Source organism: Petaurus breviceps, unplaced genomic scaffold (genome assembly GCF_028583685.1).
Source record: "Petaurus breviceps papuanus isolate PSGF00001 unplaced genomic scaffold, PetGlider_PUasm1.0 90845, whole genome shotgun sequence".
NCBI lineage: Eukaryota > Metazoa > Chordata > Mammalia > Diprotodontia > Petauridae > Petaurus > Petaurus breviceps.
Window position 1 is genome coordinate 22849760 of NW_027187359.1, and position 15273 is coordinate 22865032.

Sequence of the window (15273 nt, forward strand, 5' to 3'; positions counted from 1 at the left end):
AACTACTGAGCCACCTAGCTGCCTCCTAACTCATTCATTAGCTCAGTGATATTCATTCTTCCTTTCTTTCCTTTCTGGTCAGATCTGGTCTGTGGTTCATTTCTGATTTATGTCTGCTTTACTGAGAGTTGGAAACATTTTCCAAAGAATCCTGGGGCTCTAGACTTGCAAGCACAATCTCTTCCATGAAACATTCTTCTTCCCATACTGATTTCTCCCAGTTCTTTTCTCTCACTGTACTTTCTCCTTATCTGTTTACCCCACAGAGACAGTTGTGAAGAGAGGGAGATATAAAATTTTAGAGTGGAACCAAAATAGGCAGTAGAAAGATACATGTGGGATTTGGAGGCCGGTGACCTGAGTTAAGAACCTGACTATAACTTTTTTTACCTTGTGTATGACCTGGGAAAAATCACTTAAATTTTCTGGTCCTTGTCTGTAAAACAAGAGGATTGGCCTAGGTGGTATCTAAGGTTCCTTCCAGCTCTAAATTAATGATTATATGATTACCATCACTGTTTGGTTTCTTGATTTTGTTCTATTTTGTAATCCCTACTTACTCTCTGTGTGTAAGTCTCACCTCCATAAGATGCTTACTTCTTGGGGGAAGGAGGTGGGGTCATATTCTCTCCCACTTGTAGGACAGACCAGCTAATGAACAGGTACTCAGCATTATTGAATAGAAACATACTAAGAGAGGTGAGTGAAAGCCTAAAACTACACATCCCAGAAACCTCTGGGTGTGGAAGGAAACTGGTCTTAGAAATAAGTCAGCCCCAAAGCCAATGAGAACCAAGAATTTTATAGCCTTGGGCAGGAGATCAGGAAAGGAGGGTGGGGGCTCTATATTAACTGGCCCTGGTGCAGTCTGGAAGCCATTTATTGCCTGAAGATCTGCTAATTTAGCCTGGGAAGAACCCCTGGTCATCCCTTGCCTGGTGTGACTGCAGGAACTTACTATTTCTCAGACCTCTGCTTTTAGTACAGATACTGAAGGCTGCCCCATCCCCCAGCTCCTGCCCACAGGAAGTTCGTCATTGCTGGTAAGAGTGTTTTTTTCACCAGCTCTCCCTGAAATTGTTATTTTCTCTTTAAGTCACTGGACTGCTTCAGAGCATTTCCTTCTGTCTCAAAGTGGAGCTTGGGTCGAGATCAGAAAGACTGAGAACACCCAGGATATCTGTTGGTACTGTTAGGCTGACTCCAAGTGAAATTGTGTTTCCCAGGAGTCTTTGGGAGGTTTCACCTGTACCAGCTTTCAGTTATTAGTTTAGAAAGCTGACTGAATTAAACTGTTAATGTCCTCCATATTTCTCTCCAGCACCCCCCACCCCCTTGTAACTTGCCCAGCTTGTTTGCTGTTCAGAGAGTGTGCACTCACCAAGGCTATCTGGGATTCTTACCTTTTTTTTTTTTTTTATGTCGTGGACTCCTTCAGCAGTCTGGTGAAGCCTATGACCTGCCTTTGTCAGATTAATGTTTTTAAGTACATAAAACAAAATACATAGGGTCACAAAAGAAACCAATTATATTGAAATATAGTTAGAATATATTTTTTTAAAACGCTTATGGACCCTAGATTAAGAACTTTTGAGTATGTGGTACTTTGGTTGTGTTCTCAGCTGGTCTAACCCATGTTATCCCTAGTCTAGGAGTTCTTAACTTTTATTGTGTCATAGACCCTTTTGGTAGTCTTTTGAAGTTTATGGATCCCCTTTTAGAGGCATGTTTGTTGCTTATATCACACTTGAAGAAACATCTAAATTTCAGCTAGAATTTAGTGAAAATAAGTATGTAGGGGGGCGGAGCCAAGATGGCGGAGTAGAAGCACGACCTTCTTGCAGCTAAGGCTTCCACCCTCCCTAATCCATGTAAAAAGGGGACTCTAAACAAACTTTGGAGCTGCAGAACCTACAACATGACACAGAGAAGCTAACCTCTCACTGAGGACAGCCCGGCAGGAATCCAGCACAGAGCTCTGGGAGCCTAGCCCAGCCCCATGCCAAGGCTTTAGCCCCAGGGCTGGCCTGACCAGCTGCTGGCTGGAGGGACTCCAGATCAGCAGTAGTGGTGGCAGTTACCAGATTTATCAACACATAGAGTCGAAGGACAAAGTGAGAGGTCAGTGCAGTCTGGACTTTGGGACCAGTAAGTGGGAGTGCATGGCTTTTATCCCCCCCTCCCCGGGCAAAAAGCCACTGAGATGCCGGCTCAGCCAGCCAGCGCCCGTGGCGGCTTCAGCTCCTGGCCTGCAGAGTGTAGGGGTACCAAGCACCAGTCTGAGGGGTAATCACTCTTGCTTTAACCTGCTTGGATCTGGATTGCAGTCTAGGGTGGAGGCTCTGGGGCATGTATCCAGTTTGCCAGAGCATGTGGAGACCTCAGAGAGGGCACCCATCTAATACCTCCAGCAGCTGAGAAAACCCCAGCGTTCAGGATGAAAGCTCCCCTGTCTGGTGACAGAGTCCTACTGTGGCAAAAAGTCCAAAAGTCAAGTAATTGAATGGCAAAATGAGCAGGCAAAGGAAACAAAGCATACAGAAGATTCCAACAATACACTCCTATTTTGGGGACAAAAAGGAGCAAAGCATGGAACAGAGGAAAGCAGTGAAGTCAGAACTCCTACACCAAAAGCTTCAAAGGAAAATACAAGCTGGTTACAGGCCATAGAGGACCTTAAGAAAGATTTTGAAAACCAAATAAGAGAAGTGGAGGAAAAATTGGGAAGAGAAATGAGAACAATGCAAGAAAATTATGAAATGAGAATCAACAGCCCAACTGAGGAAAATAATACCTTAAAAAACAGACCGACTCAAATGGCAAAGGAGGCTCAAAAAGGCAATGAGGAGAAGAATGCCTTAAAAAGCCGAATTTGCCTGATGGAAAAAGAATCTCAAAAGCTCAATGAGGAGAATCATTGCTTCAGAATTAGATTAGAGCAAATGGGAGCTAATGACTTTATGAGAAATCAAGATGCTGTTAAACAGATCCAAACAAATGAAAGAATAGAAGGCAATGTGAAATATCTCATGGGAAAAACCACTGACCTGGAAAATAGATCCAGGAGAGATCATTTAAACATTATTGGACTACCTGAAAGCCATGACCAAAGTAAGAACCTAGAAATAATCCTCCAGAAAGTTCTCAAAGAAAACTGCCCTGATGTTTTAGTACCAGAGGGCAAAATAGATGTTGAAAGAATCCACCAATCACCTCCTGAAAATGATCCCCAAAAGAAAACTCCTAGGAATATTATAGCCAGGTTCCAGAATCCCCAGATTAAGGAGAGATTACAAAGCAGCCAGGAAGAAACAATTTGAATATTGTGGAAACACAATCAGGATAACCCAAGATCTGGTAGCTTCTACACTGAGGGGGAATATGATATTCCAGAGGGCAAAGGAGCTGGGATTAAAACCAAGAGTCACCTGCCCAGCAAAACTGAGTATCATGTTTCAGGGGAAAATATGGTCATTCAGTGGAATAGAGGACTTTCAAGCATTCTTGCTGAAAAAACCAGAGTTGAATAGAAAATTTGACATTCAGATACAAGAAGAAGGAGAAGCATGAGAAGGTAAACAGGGAAAAGAAATCATAAGGAACTTATCAAAGTTGAACTATTAACATTCCTACATGGAAAAACAATAATTGTAACTTGTGAAACTTTTCTCAGTAGTTGAAGGGATTTGAAATATATATATATGTCTATATATGAGGGTATATGGGCATATGAATACATATGTGAATGTGTGTATATGTTTACAGGTATACATAGATAGAGGGTACAGGACCAATTTAACAGGGAGGAATGATACTTAAAAGGTGAAATTAAGAGGTGAGAGAGGAATATAATGAGAGGAGATGGGGAGAGACAGATTGGGGTAAACTATCTCATACAGAAGAGGCAAGGGGAAATGGTTACAATGGAGGGGAAGAATAGGAAGGCAAAAGGGAATGGGTCAACCTTATTCCCATTGAATTTGGCTTGAGGAGGGAGTGAAATACACACTAAATAGGGTATCTCACCCTCCAGGAGATGGGAAGGGGATTAGAGGGGGGAAGATAGAAGTGAAGGCAGGCTGAGGGGGAGGGAAGTTGCAAGCACCCACTTTTGAAAAGGGATGGTATCAAATTAGAGAATAGAACAAGTGGGACATAGGATAGGAGGGAAATACAGTCAGTCTTTTACAATATATCTACTATGTTATTGTTTTGCATTAGCCACACATGTACAACCTATACTGAACTGCTTATCTTCCCAGTAAAGGTGGGTGACAAGGAAGGAAGGGAATGAATCTAGAATTGAAAGTTTTAAAATCAAATATTCAAATATATATATACTATTATTAATACCATCTTACATGTAATTGGGAAATAAGATATACAGGCACTGAGGCATAGAGATCCACTGGAAAAGTTGAAATGGGTATGGAGAAAATATGGGAGAGAGCAGAATGGAGGAGGGAATATCCTGTGGGACTGCTATTTTGGGGCAGTGGGTAGGGGAAAAACAGGGAGAAAATTTGTAACTCAAAATCTGGCAGAAACAAATGATGTAAATCAGAAGTTAATAAAGCATTAAAAAAAAGAAATAAATAAGTATGTAAATTTTTCCCCTTATCTAAAGTCATGGGAATCTATTATATATATGCAGTGTAGAAGAGTGAAAATGATGAGGGATGGCTCCCAATAGGTTCAGTAGGACTCTGATCTTATCTAAGACCAGGGAGCCTGTGATTCAGTCTGGAAAGAATTCAGTAGGCCTAAGCAGACTTGGGGTCAGAGTTGCAAAAGTTTATTATTCACCTTACAGCAGGCAAGGATCCTTAGGGGACCTGCAACCTTAAAGGGGTAGACTTAAGGTTTATATAGAATCATCCATAGTGGAACCGTGGCAATTATGCTAACTAGGTGATTAAGGGTGGGATTAGGGAGGAGTTAAGGTGGGGACAGTGTAATGTAACTGTGCAGGCATATTGCTCATCATTCACTGGGAAAAAGCCCAAGGGGGGGCTACTTAGATGTGTGGTTTTAGGCTTGAAACGTCACTAAGTCAGTGAGCGGTCAAGGGCTGATGGAGAAGTGCCCAGTCTGCCATCCATCAGCGTCATGTTTGACAGGATTGATGTCTGGGAACCAAGGTTAACCTGAGATTCAGTGGATGACAGGTAAAGGAGTTAACCCAGAGATATGGTCCTGAAGGATTCACTGAGGCAGCCAAGGAGTCAATCTAGACATAGGGTACCAAAGAATTCATGGGGGCAAGGAGACACTATGCAGGGGGGACATAATAGTTGCCTAAACTGGAATATTTATAGATATTTTTGTGAAGGATTGATAGGTATAGCTTGTTAGTGTTTCGAGGCTGAGATAAACAATCCATGAGTTGTTGCTGGGCGCAATTAATGCTTTGAAGCTAGGGGTGGGGGGAGAAGGGACAGAGTTAATGCTCTGAGACTGTGGGGGGGGGTTGGTGGAATGGAGTGTGATTTTACAAACTGGTTTTACAAATTGATGTTACAAAGTTTTACATACTGATGTTACAAATGTAGATCCCAAGCACCCCATCATTACTGATGTTACAAATTGGTATTACAAATTGAGTTTACAAATAGATTTTACAAACATAGATCCCAAGCACCCCATCAGAAAGTGTTGGATTTAGGTCAGCACCTGGTTTGAATCCCATACCTGGATCTGGGTATGAATCCTAGCCCTGCCATAGTGTGACCTTGAGCAAAAACTGGGGCTCAGTTATTGTTAAAATGAGGAGCCACTAAGCTTTGTTCTAAATCTATGATCGGTGGTGCAGTGGATAGAGTACTGGCCCTGAAGACAGGAAGATTCATCTTCCGGAGTTCAAATTTGACCTCAGATAATTACTAGTTATGTGACCCTGGGAAAGTCACTTAACACTGTTTGTCCCAGTTTCCTCATCTATAAAATGAGCTGAAGAAGGAAGTGGCAAACCACTCTAGTTATCTTTACCAAGAAAACTCCAAATGGGGTCATGAAGAGTCAGATATGACTGAAAACAACTGAACAAATCTATGATCTTATATATATATATATAACTTGTTTATAACAAAAAGAAAATGATCAGCATTGTAATTACTTAAATACTTAACTAGATTTGAGATTATCACTGTGAGTATGCCCTCTGAGAAAGAATACTGAAGTCTTTCCATGCTTTAATCACCAATGTTTAGGAGTTGCTATGGCCAAAATAAAATGCTGGCTCATTGCCAGTCTTTTGGGGTTGAGATTTACATTGGTTCTTTTCCCATATTCAAATGCTAGATAATTTTTGTACCTTTTGTGATGAAAATGAGCTGATATAAATCATATATATCCATAAATGGATATATCTTATATCTCTTTCTCCCCAACTCACTCTTTCCCCTTGAAATCTGGCTTTTCCCTTCCCCAATTTCACTGAAACTGCCTCTCCAATGATTGCTAACAAACTTGCCAACCCAGTGTCCTTTGTTTCAGCCCTCATCCTTCTGGAACTCTACAGCATTTGACACCATTAACTACCCCCATATCCTATGGGCCAGACTTTTATTCATTTGCTTAGAGCTGGAGTTCTTAACTTTTTTTGTGTGTTATGGATTCCTTTGGTAATCTAAAGGAGCCTATCAACCGTTTCTATAAGTAATATTTTAAATGCATAAAATAAAATCTACATGGTGTAATGGGAATGTAAATTTTAAAGATCTTCCCTGCCCCTAGGCTAATAAAGTGCACCTGGAGCCTGGGGTGGGAGGCTTGTTTTTCAGTAGATACTTCTTGATTGGCCAGTGGGTCAATAAGGTTGTTACATTCTCTGAGCCAGGAGAAGGCTATATAAGCCCTGATGTGTAGCTTTGTTTTAGGGCTCACTTTGAGAAGTGTTCTGTGATTTGATCTGGATTCTGGGAAGCTGTTGTCCACAGCCCCCCGGCTTTGAAAAACCCCAGATGTTGAAACCCAGATGTTGATTTGGTATGGATGTAATGGTTGGACAGTTTAGAAAGCTGTCTACTTCATCTGTTTCTGTCTTGATAATTCTGTCTGTATACTCTGAAGTTCGGGGTGCTGACCTTTTTCCCCTGAACTAGGTAAATGATACATATTTGACTGATTTAAGTGAGCTTGTTAACCCATTTTGAGTTGCTTTCCTTTATCAAAGCAGATCCAAGAACCTGTGTTGGCAGAAAACCCTGAGGACACTTGGGGTGCTTGCTGCCACACATGGTTACAAAGGAAATAAATTATATTGAAATGCAGTTATCAAAATATTTTTCCTATCCAAGTTCATGGACCTTCTGAAATATATCCATGGACCTCTTAGGGTTCTGTGGACGCTGTGGTTAAGAACCTTTCTCTTACAGACTAAATTCTTGGGTCTCCTCTCTCTCATATAATTGCTTCTTTTCTGTCTCCTTTACTAACTTCCCAAATTCTTCTCTTAAAGTGAGTGTTCCCCAGACTTCTATCCTTACCCTCTTTTCTTCTGTCTTAAGACAATCTTGTTCACTTCCACAGTTGCAACTCTTAATTTTACAGAAATATCTACTAAGTCTACATCCTCTGGCTCTGTACTCTCTGTCTCTCAAGCTCCAGACCAGCCTTTCCAACTGTCTTCTGGACTTCTATACTGAGATGTCTCAATGATACTTCAAAGTCAAAATGTCCAAAGACAAGCCTGCTCTTTTTTCTGGCTTCACCTTTTATTAATGGCAGCAACACTCACCCACTCTCCCATGTTTGTTCTCTCTCTCCTTGACTTCTCATGTCTAGTCAGTTACCAAGTCCTGGCAATTCTGCCTTTTCGATATCTCTTTCATCCACCATGTCAAGTGAAGCCAACAGATATTTACTAACAAGTACCTTTCCTGTGCCAGCTGATGCGCTAAACCCTGGGGATATAAAGAAAGGAAACCCAACCAAACCTGTCCCTGCTGTCAGGGAGTTCACAGAATTATGGAGGAGATAATATGCAAATAACTATGTATAAACTAGATATATTTAGTATAAATTGAAGATCATCAATGACAGAAGGAAAGCATTGGCATTAAGGGAGATTATGAATGGCCTCATCTCTATTATAACCACACTATCATGGATCCCTACTACCATGCATTTAGGTTACTACAACAGCTAAAATTGTCTCCACCCCTACCTCCAAGCCCCACTCCACACCCCCATCTAATCCATCTTTCACAGTGATGCCAAAAAAATCTTCATGCATAAATCTGATCCTCCCATTCCTCTGCTTAAAGTCTATTGGTAGCTACTTATTGTCTACTGAGTGAAGCTCAGATTTCTTTTTTTTTTTAATTAGATTTTATGTTTATTTTTAGTTTGCATCATTCATTTCCACAAGATTTTGAGTTACAAATTTTCTCTCCATCTTTCCCCTACCCACCACCCCAAAACAGTGATCCCACTGTATACCCTCTCCCCCGATCAGCTCTCTCCTATATCTTCCCCCACCTCCCCTCCAACTTTCCAGTAGGGCAAGATGGATCTCTATACCCCAGTGCCTGTATACCTTATTTTCCAGTTGCATCTCATATATGTGTATTAAACATTTGATTTTAAAAGTTTGAATTCCAGGTTCTTTCCCTTCCACCTCATCACCCACCCTTACTGGGAAGATAGGCAATTCAATATAGGTTGTACATGTGTAGCTACACAAAACATTTCCATAATGAATATATTATGAAAGACTGACTATATTTCCCTCCATCCTATCCTGCTCCCCCCCACTTGTTCTATTCTCTACTTTAACCCTGTTCCTTTTCAAAAGTATGTGCTTCTAACTTCCCTCCCCCTCAACCTGCCTTCCCCTCCATCATCCCCCCTGTCATCCCCTTCCTGCCTACTCTCCTGTAGGGTGAGATACCTTATTTAGTGTGTATGTCATTCCCTCCCTAAACCAAATTCAATGAGAGTAAGGTTTACCCATTCCCTTTTGCCTTCCTATTCTTCCCCTCCATTGTAAGTTTTTTCTTACCTCTTCTATATGAGATAATTTATCCCATTCTGTCTCTCCCCATCTCCTCTCATTATATTCCTCTCTTACCTCTCAATTTCACCTTTTAAGTATCATCCCTTCCTATTCAATTGGTCCTGTGCCCTCTTGTCTATGTATACACCTGTACACATATATACACATTCCCATATGTATTCATATACCAATATGCCCTCCTATATAGACATATATATGTATGTATACATATAACATACATATACACACATTTCTATTCCCTGCAATTATTCTCATACTGAGAAAAGTTTCATAAGTTACAATTATTGGTTTTCCATGCAGGAATGTAAATAGTTCCACTTTGATAAGTTCCTTATGATTTCTTTTCCGTTTACCTTCTCATGCTTCTCTTGCTTCTTGTATCTAAATGTCAAATTTTCTTTTCAACTCTGTTTTTTTCATCAAGAAAGCTTGAAAGTCCTCTATTCCATTGCATGACCATATTTTTCCCTGAAACATGATACTCATTTTTGCTGGGTAGGTGATTCTTGGTTTAATCCCAGCTCTTTTGACCTCTGGAGTATTATATTCCAAGCTCTTCGATCCCTCAGTGTAGAAGCTGCCAGATCCTGTGTTATCCTTATTGTGTTTCCACAATATTCAAATTATTTCTTCTTGGCTGTTTATAATATTTTCTCCCTGATCTGGGAACTCTGGAACCTGGCTATAATATTCCTAGGAGTTTTCTTTGTGGGATCTTTTTCAAGAGGTGATCAGTGGATTCTTTCAACCTCCATTTTGCCCTCTGGTTCTAAAACATCAGGGCAATTTTCCTTGAGAATTGCTTGAAGGATGAATTCTAGGTTCTTTTTCTTTTTTTGATTATGGCTTTCAGGTAGTCCAGTAATTTTTAAATTATCTCTCCTGGATCTATTTTCTATGTCAGTGGTTTTTCCAATGAGATATTTCACAATGCCTTCTATTTTTTCATGTTTGGATCTGTTTAACAGCATCTTGATTTCTCATAAAGTCACTAGCTTCCATTTGCTCCAGTCTAACTCTGAAGGAATGATTTTCTTCAGTGAGCTTGAGATTCTTTTTCCATCTGGCAAATTTGGCTTTTTAAGGCATTCTTCTCCTCATTGGCTTTTTGAGCCTCTTTTGCCATTTGAGTCTATTTTTTAAGGTGCTATTTTCTTCAGTCAGGTGGTTGACTCTCTTTTCATGATTTTCCTGCATCATTCTCATTTCTCTTCCTGATTTTTCCTCCACTTCTCTTATTTATGGACTGTAACCAGTTCATATTTTAATGGGAAGCTTTTGGTACAGGAGTTCTGACTTTGTTGTCTTTTTCCTGTTCCATGCTTTGATCCTTTTTGCCTCCCCAAAAAGGAACCTGAAGTTGGATTTCCGTGCTTGCTTTGCTTCCTTTGCTTTTTGACACAGTAGAACTCTGCTTCCAGAGAGGAGAGCTTTGTCCCAAATTGCTGTGGTTTTCTCAGCTGCCAGAGGTATTAGTTAAGTGCCCTCTCTGAAGCCTCCACCGGCTTTGGCATCTGGTCACACACCCCTGGACCTCCACCGTAGACAGCAATCCATATCCAAGAGGGTTAAAGCAAGAGCGATAACCCCTCAGAATGGTTGCTTGGTCCCCCTACAATCTGCAGGCCAGGCTGTCTGAAGCAGTCATGCAATGGCGGCCACCATGCCTCAGCCGCTTCTCCTTCCAGGGGGGCAGAAACTGCACCACACTCCCAGACCCCCTGTTCCCAAAGTCCACACTGACTTCTCACTTTGTCTTTGGCATTTATGGGTTGATAATTCTGGAAACTGCCAAAACTTCTGGTGATCCACTCTCCCAAAGTCCTTCCTGCTGTGGCTGGTAGTGGCTGTCCTGGGGCTAAAGCTGCAGGCTCATGCAGGGCTGGGCTCTGGTCCCAGTGGGCTGCAATGAACCCTTTCTGCTGGCCTGCCTTCAGTGGGAGATTTGTTTCTCTCTGTCACTTTGTGGGTTCTGTAGCCCTAAAGTTTGTTTAGAGTCATTTTTTATTGGTATTTGAGGTGGTTATGGGGGGAGTGCATGGAGTTTTCCTGCTTCTATGCTGCCATCTTGGCTCTGCCCCCAGCTCAGATTTCTTAGACTGGATCTCAAAATCTCCACCACCTGGTACTATCCTGCTTGTTTTATATATGTTACCCTCCCAGTATTCTATCATTAATTGAAACTGTGCTGCTTTATTACAGGGAACATGGACATCAGAGAATACTTTGCAAGGATCGGCTATAATCATTCCAGTGAAAAGCTGGATTTGGAGACTTTAACTGAAGTGATGCAGCATAACATCCAAGCTGTGCCTTTTGAGAACTTGGACATTCACTGTGGAATACCCATAGGACTGAGCTTAGAGGCTGTGTATGACAAGATTGTGAGGAGAAAGAGGGGTGGGTGGTGTCTAGAAATCAATCACCTTCTCTTTTGGGTCTTGACCACAATGGGCTACGAGACTACAATTTTAGGAGGATATGTTTACAATACCTTAAAGAGGCAGTATAGCACTATGATTCACCTGCTCCTAAAGGTCACAATAGGTGAGACAGCCTATATAGTGGATGGTGCATTTGGCAGGTCTCATCAAATATGGCAGCCAATGGAACTGGTTTCTGGAAAGGATCAACCTCAGACTCCCTGCATCTTCCGCTTGAAAGAAGACAATGGAATCTGGTACTTGGACCAAATAAGACGGAAACAATTCATTCCAAACCCAGAATTTCAAAACTCTGATCTCTTGGAAAAAAATGAATTCCGTCATATCTACTCTTTTACTCTCCAGCCACGAACAATAGAAGAATTTGAATCTGCAAACATCTACCTTCAGACTTCTCCTAAGTCTGTGTTTACAAGCAAGTCTTTCTGTTCTTTGCAGACAGTAGATGGAATTTACTGCTTAGTTGGCTGGACTCTTACTCACAGAAGATTCAATTATAAAGAAAATATGGATTTGGTGGAATTTAAGATTCTGGAGCATGAAGATATTGAGAAGATCCTGAAGAGTATATTCAATATCTCCCTAGAGAAAAAGCTTGTCCCAAAGCATGGTGACCAAATTTTTACCATTTAGTAAGGGAAAATCTATAGAAACAATTGGGGTGAGGAAACAGAGGAACCATGACAATGAAGTTTTCAAAACATTTTATTGATAAATTTCATATGTTATATTTTGAGGTTAAAAAACACTTTACAACAACAAAAAACAACTAAAAAAACTTCCCCACCTTGCCTTCCACAAAATAATTTCCCCAAAACAATTGGGCAAAACTACCTAATAGAGTGGCACTGAGGTTTCAGAAACCTCATTATGAAAAGTATACTGGAAAAATTTTTAGTCCCTGGAATGTCAGAGCCTTTAATTACTAATTCCTGAAATTTAGATGGGCAGGAGAATAATATAATTTGGGAGTCAGAAGCAACCTCATTGGCCACCTAGCCTAACCCATATATGAAAAGTATCTCTATTATAACATATCTGACAGTAGTCCAATCTCTGCTTGAAGACCTTCAAGGATGGAGTAATGACCAACTCTTGGAGTAACCCATTCCACGTCTGGACCCCTGAAGAGTTCACCATACAGTCAGGAAAGGGGAATGCTAGTCACACATCCAAGCAGGTATGTCTGCTAGGCAGCTGGAAAAAGGGATAAAAGTAGCAGGGTTGGGATTCAAACTGGCTTCAGACCCAGTGCTCTTGACATTTGCCTACAAGGAGGCCACTGGTAACACCAAGAAAGCACAGGGAGCTCTTCTACAGAGCCTGATCTCAGCCTAAGATGAGGAACCTGTCCCAGTTCACACATCTGAGTTAGAACAAAGCCAGGGTAAAACCTAGGCATTCCAAGTCCCAGTGAACCTCAGACTGTTTTGCTCCATTTTATTACACCCTCTCTTCTTAGTTTAAACAGTTCAGGTAGGTCAAGTTGACCTGACTATAGCAACTGATACTGAGTTGTGAATAATTCATATATTTGAGGGAGAGTTTTTTTAAGAGAACATTTTAATCCAAGGACTCTTCAGTTAGTGGAAGGTGTTTTGGGGATGTGTTCTGCACCCTAGGGCTCTTTTTCCATAGCTATACATTATCTGATAGCTAATCCTGTGCAGAATTTCAGGGAGGCCAAGTTGGTTCATCAGTCTACAATCTCTCCCATTACTTTTGTCAGTGGTTTTCTTAAAGACTTTTAGTTGGGAGGCATCATGGGATACTGTAGTGTTGGACTTGGAGTCAGAAGACCTGAGTTTGAAACCTGCCTCAGACACTTTTTAGTTACATATGGGTGTTACTTTACTTTTTGGGCTGTTTACTAGTCTGTAACATGGTGAAGATATTAACACCTATATTACAGGGTTGTTGAGAGAATCAAGTGAGAATACATTTAAAGCACTATAAATTAGTCATTAACAAAGTCCTTTACTTGTACCATCCTTCCAGTCACCCAGATTTGCAGTACTGATGACAGCTTTGACTCATCATTCTTTAGCTCACACGTGCACTTATTTGCCAAATTTTCTATCTACCCATGCACATCTCTCATTTTAGTTTCCTTCTCTCTACCCACAAAGCCCCATCTCTAATTTAGGCCCTTGTCACGTCTTACTTGGACTTTTCTAGTATGTATTCTAAATGGTTTTCTTTCCTCAGGTCTCTCACCACTCCAGTCTGTCATCCACGTAGCTGCCAAAGTGATTTTTCTACAGCCCAGATCTGACCACATCACTTCTCTACTTAATAACTCCAGTGGCTCCTTATTACCTCTGGGATAAAATGTCAACTTACCTGTTTGTCATTTAAAGCCCTTTTGAATGTGCCTCAAACCTGCTCCCTGCCCTTTCCATGTTTTTTCCATACTACCCTCCTCCATGTACTCTACAGTCTAGTCAAACTGGCCTGACTCTGGGCACTTCCACTGGTTGTCCCCATACCCTGGAATTCTCTTCCTCATCTCTGTCTCCTTGCCTCCCTTGATTCTTTCATGTGCAAGCTAAAACTTTCTCAGTCTTCTTTAATGCTGGTGCCTTCCCTCTCTGGATTATCTTCACTTTCTTCTGCGTTAATCGTTTCCCATTAGACAGGGAGCTCCTCGAGGGCAGGGAGTGGTTTTTACCCTTCTTTGTATTCCCAGCACTTAGTGCAGTGCTTGACACTAGTAGGCACTTAGATACTCCTTGACCAATTCTGTCTCAGCTCCTCAAGACTTTGCTCTGAGCATCCTCCAGTCCTGGAATGCACTTCTCTTGGAATTCCTAAGACTCAGTTAAAGTGTTACCTTCTACATGAACACCTGATTCATCACCTTACATTCATTTTGTATATGTCTGTACATGTACATGTTGTCTCCCCTGGTAGGATATAAGCTTTTGAGGACAAGGACTCTTTCCCTTTAGTCTTTGTATCTACAATGCTTAATAGTAGGTGCTTAATAAATGCTTGGTTATCTCATTTAATGCTCACAACAATCCTGCGAGGAAGCTACTACAAGTAGGATTAATTTCATTTTGCAGATGAGGATCCAGACATCTGTGAGCAATCACAGATCCAGACAGATGAATTTGAAGCTCCAAGGGATTATGGGACTTGCCCAGGGTCACATAGTGTTGGAGGTGGCATTTCAACCTAGGTCTTCTTCCTGACAACAAATTCGTGCTCTTGCTAGCATAGTAGATCCTTAATAAATGTATGCTGGACTGATTTGCCACCATCCTAGGCTGCTTCAGTTAAGCAGGTGTGGTATTGCCTTTGAATGTTATTCATAAAGGATCTACCTTTCTGTAGCAGCACTGTTAGTGTAAAGAAAACCAGCTCCTGACATGAGCTATGTAACCAGAACCAAATCACTTTCGTTCTCTAAACTTCAAGTCTCCTCATGCATAAAGTGGGGGTAAGACTTGTACAGTCTACCTCATAAGACAGTTGTGATGAAAAATATTTTGCAAACCACAAAATAAACTTGTGACTATGGAATTACTACTTCTGCCACATTCTATTGTAGAACCTTTACATACATTATCTCATTTGTTTCTCATGATAGCATGGAGGGAGGAAGTTAGAAGGAATTTTTAAAAATTCCTTATTTGATATTAAATTACTGAACTGAAATATAATTGCCTGAATGTATAAATTACCACCCCAATTCTCCCCAATCAGATCTCATTGTACTATATATCAATTATATACTTTTAAAAACTGTACTATATTCATCTGTGTTCATACCTTATTTCCACTACTAGATTGTAAACAACTTGA

At 40.9% G+C, this 15273-nt stretch overlaps 1 protein-coding gene across 2 annotated transcripts; it reads left to right on the top strand.

Annotated features, from left to right (window-relative positions):
- The first annotated feature begins 790 nt into the window (after positions 1-790).
- On the top strand, positions 791-15214 carry LOC138149217 (arylamine N-acetyltransferase 1-like). 2 transcript variants are annotated; one of them, XR_011165258.1, is made up of 3 exons: positions 791-1043; positions 11222-12643; positions 13672-15214. XR_011165258.1 is itself a non-coding variant. In XM_069072243.1 (2 exons), exon 2 carries the CDS (start codon positions 11227-11229, stop codon positions 12094-12096), a length of 870 nt encoding a protein of 289 aa, XP_068928344.1. In that variant the 5' UTR covers positions 791-1043; positions 11222-11226; the 3' UTR covers positions 12097-15214. The 2 variants fall into 2 exon arrangements, 1 of the variants encoding a protein (XP_068928344.1); XM_069072243.1 differs by having other exon boundaries at positions 11222-15214.
- The last annotated feature ends 59 nt before the right edge of the window (positions 15215-15273 follow it).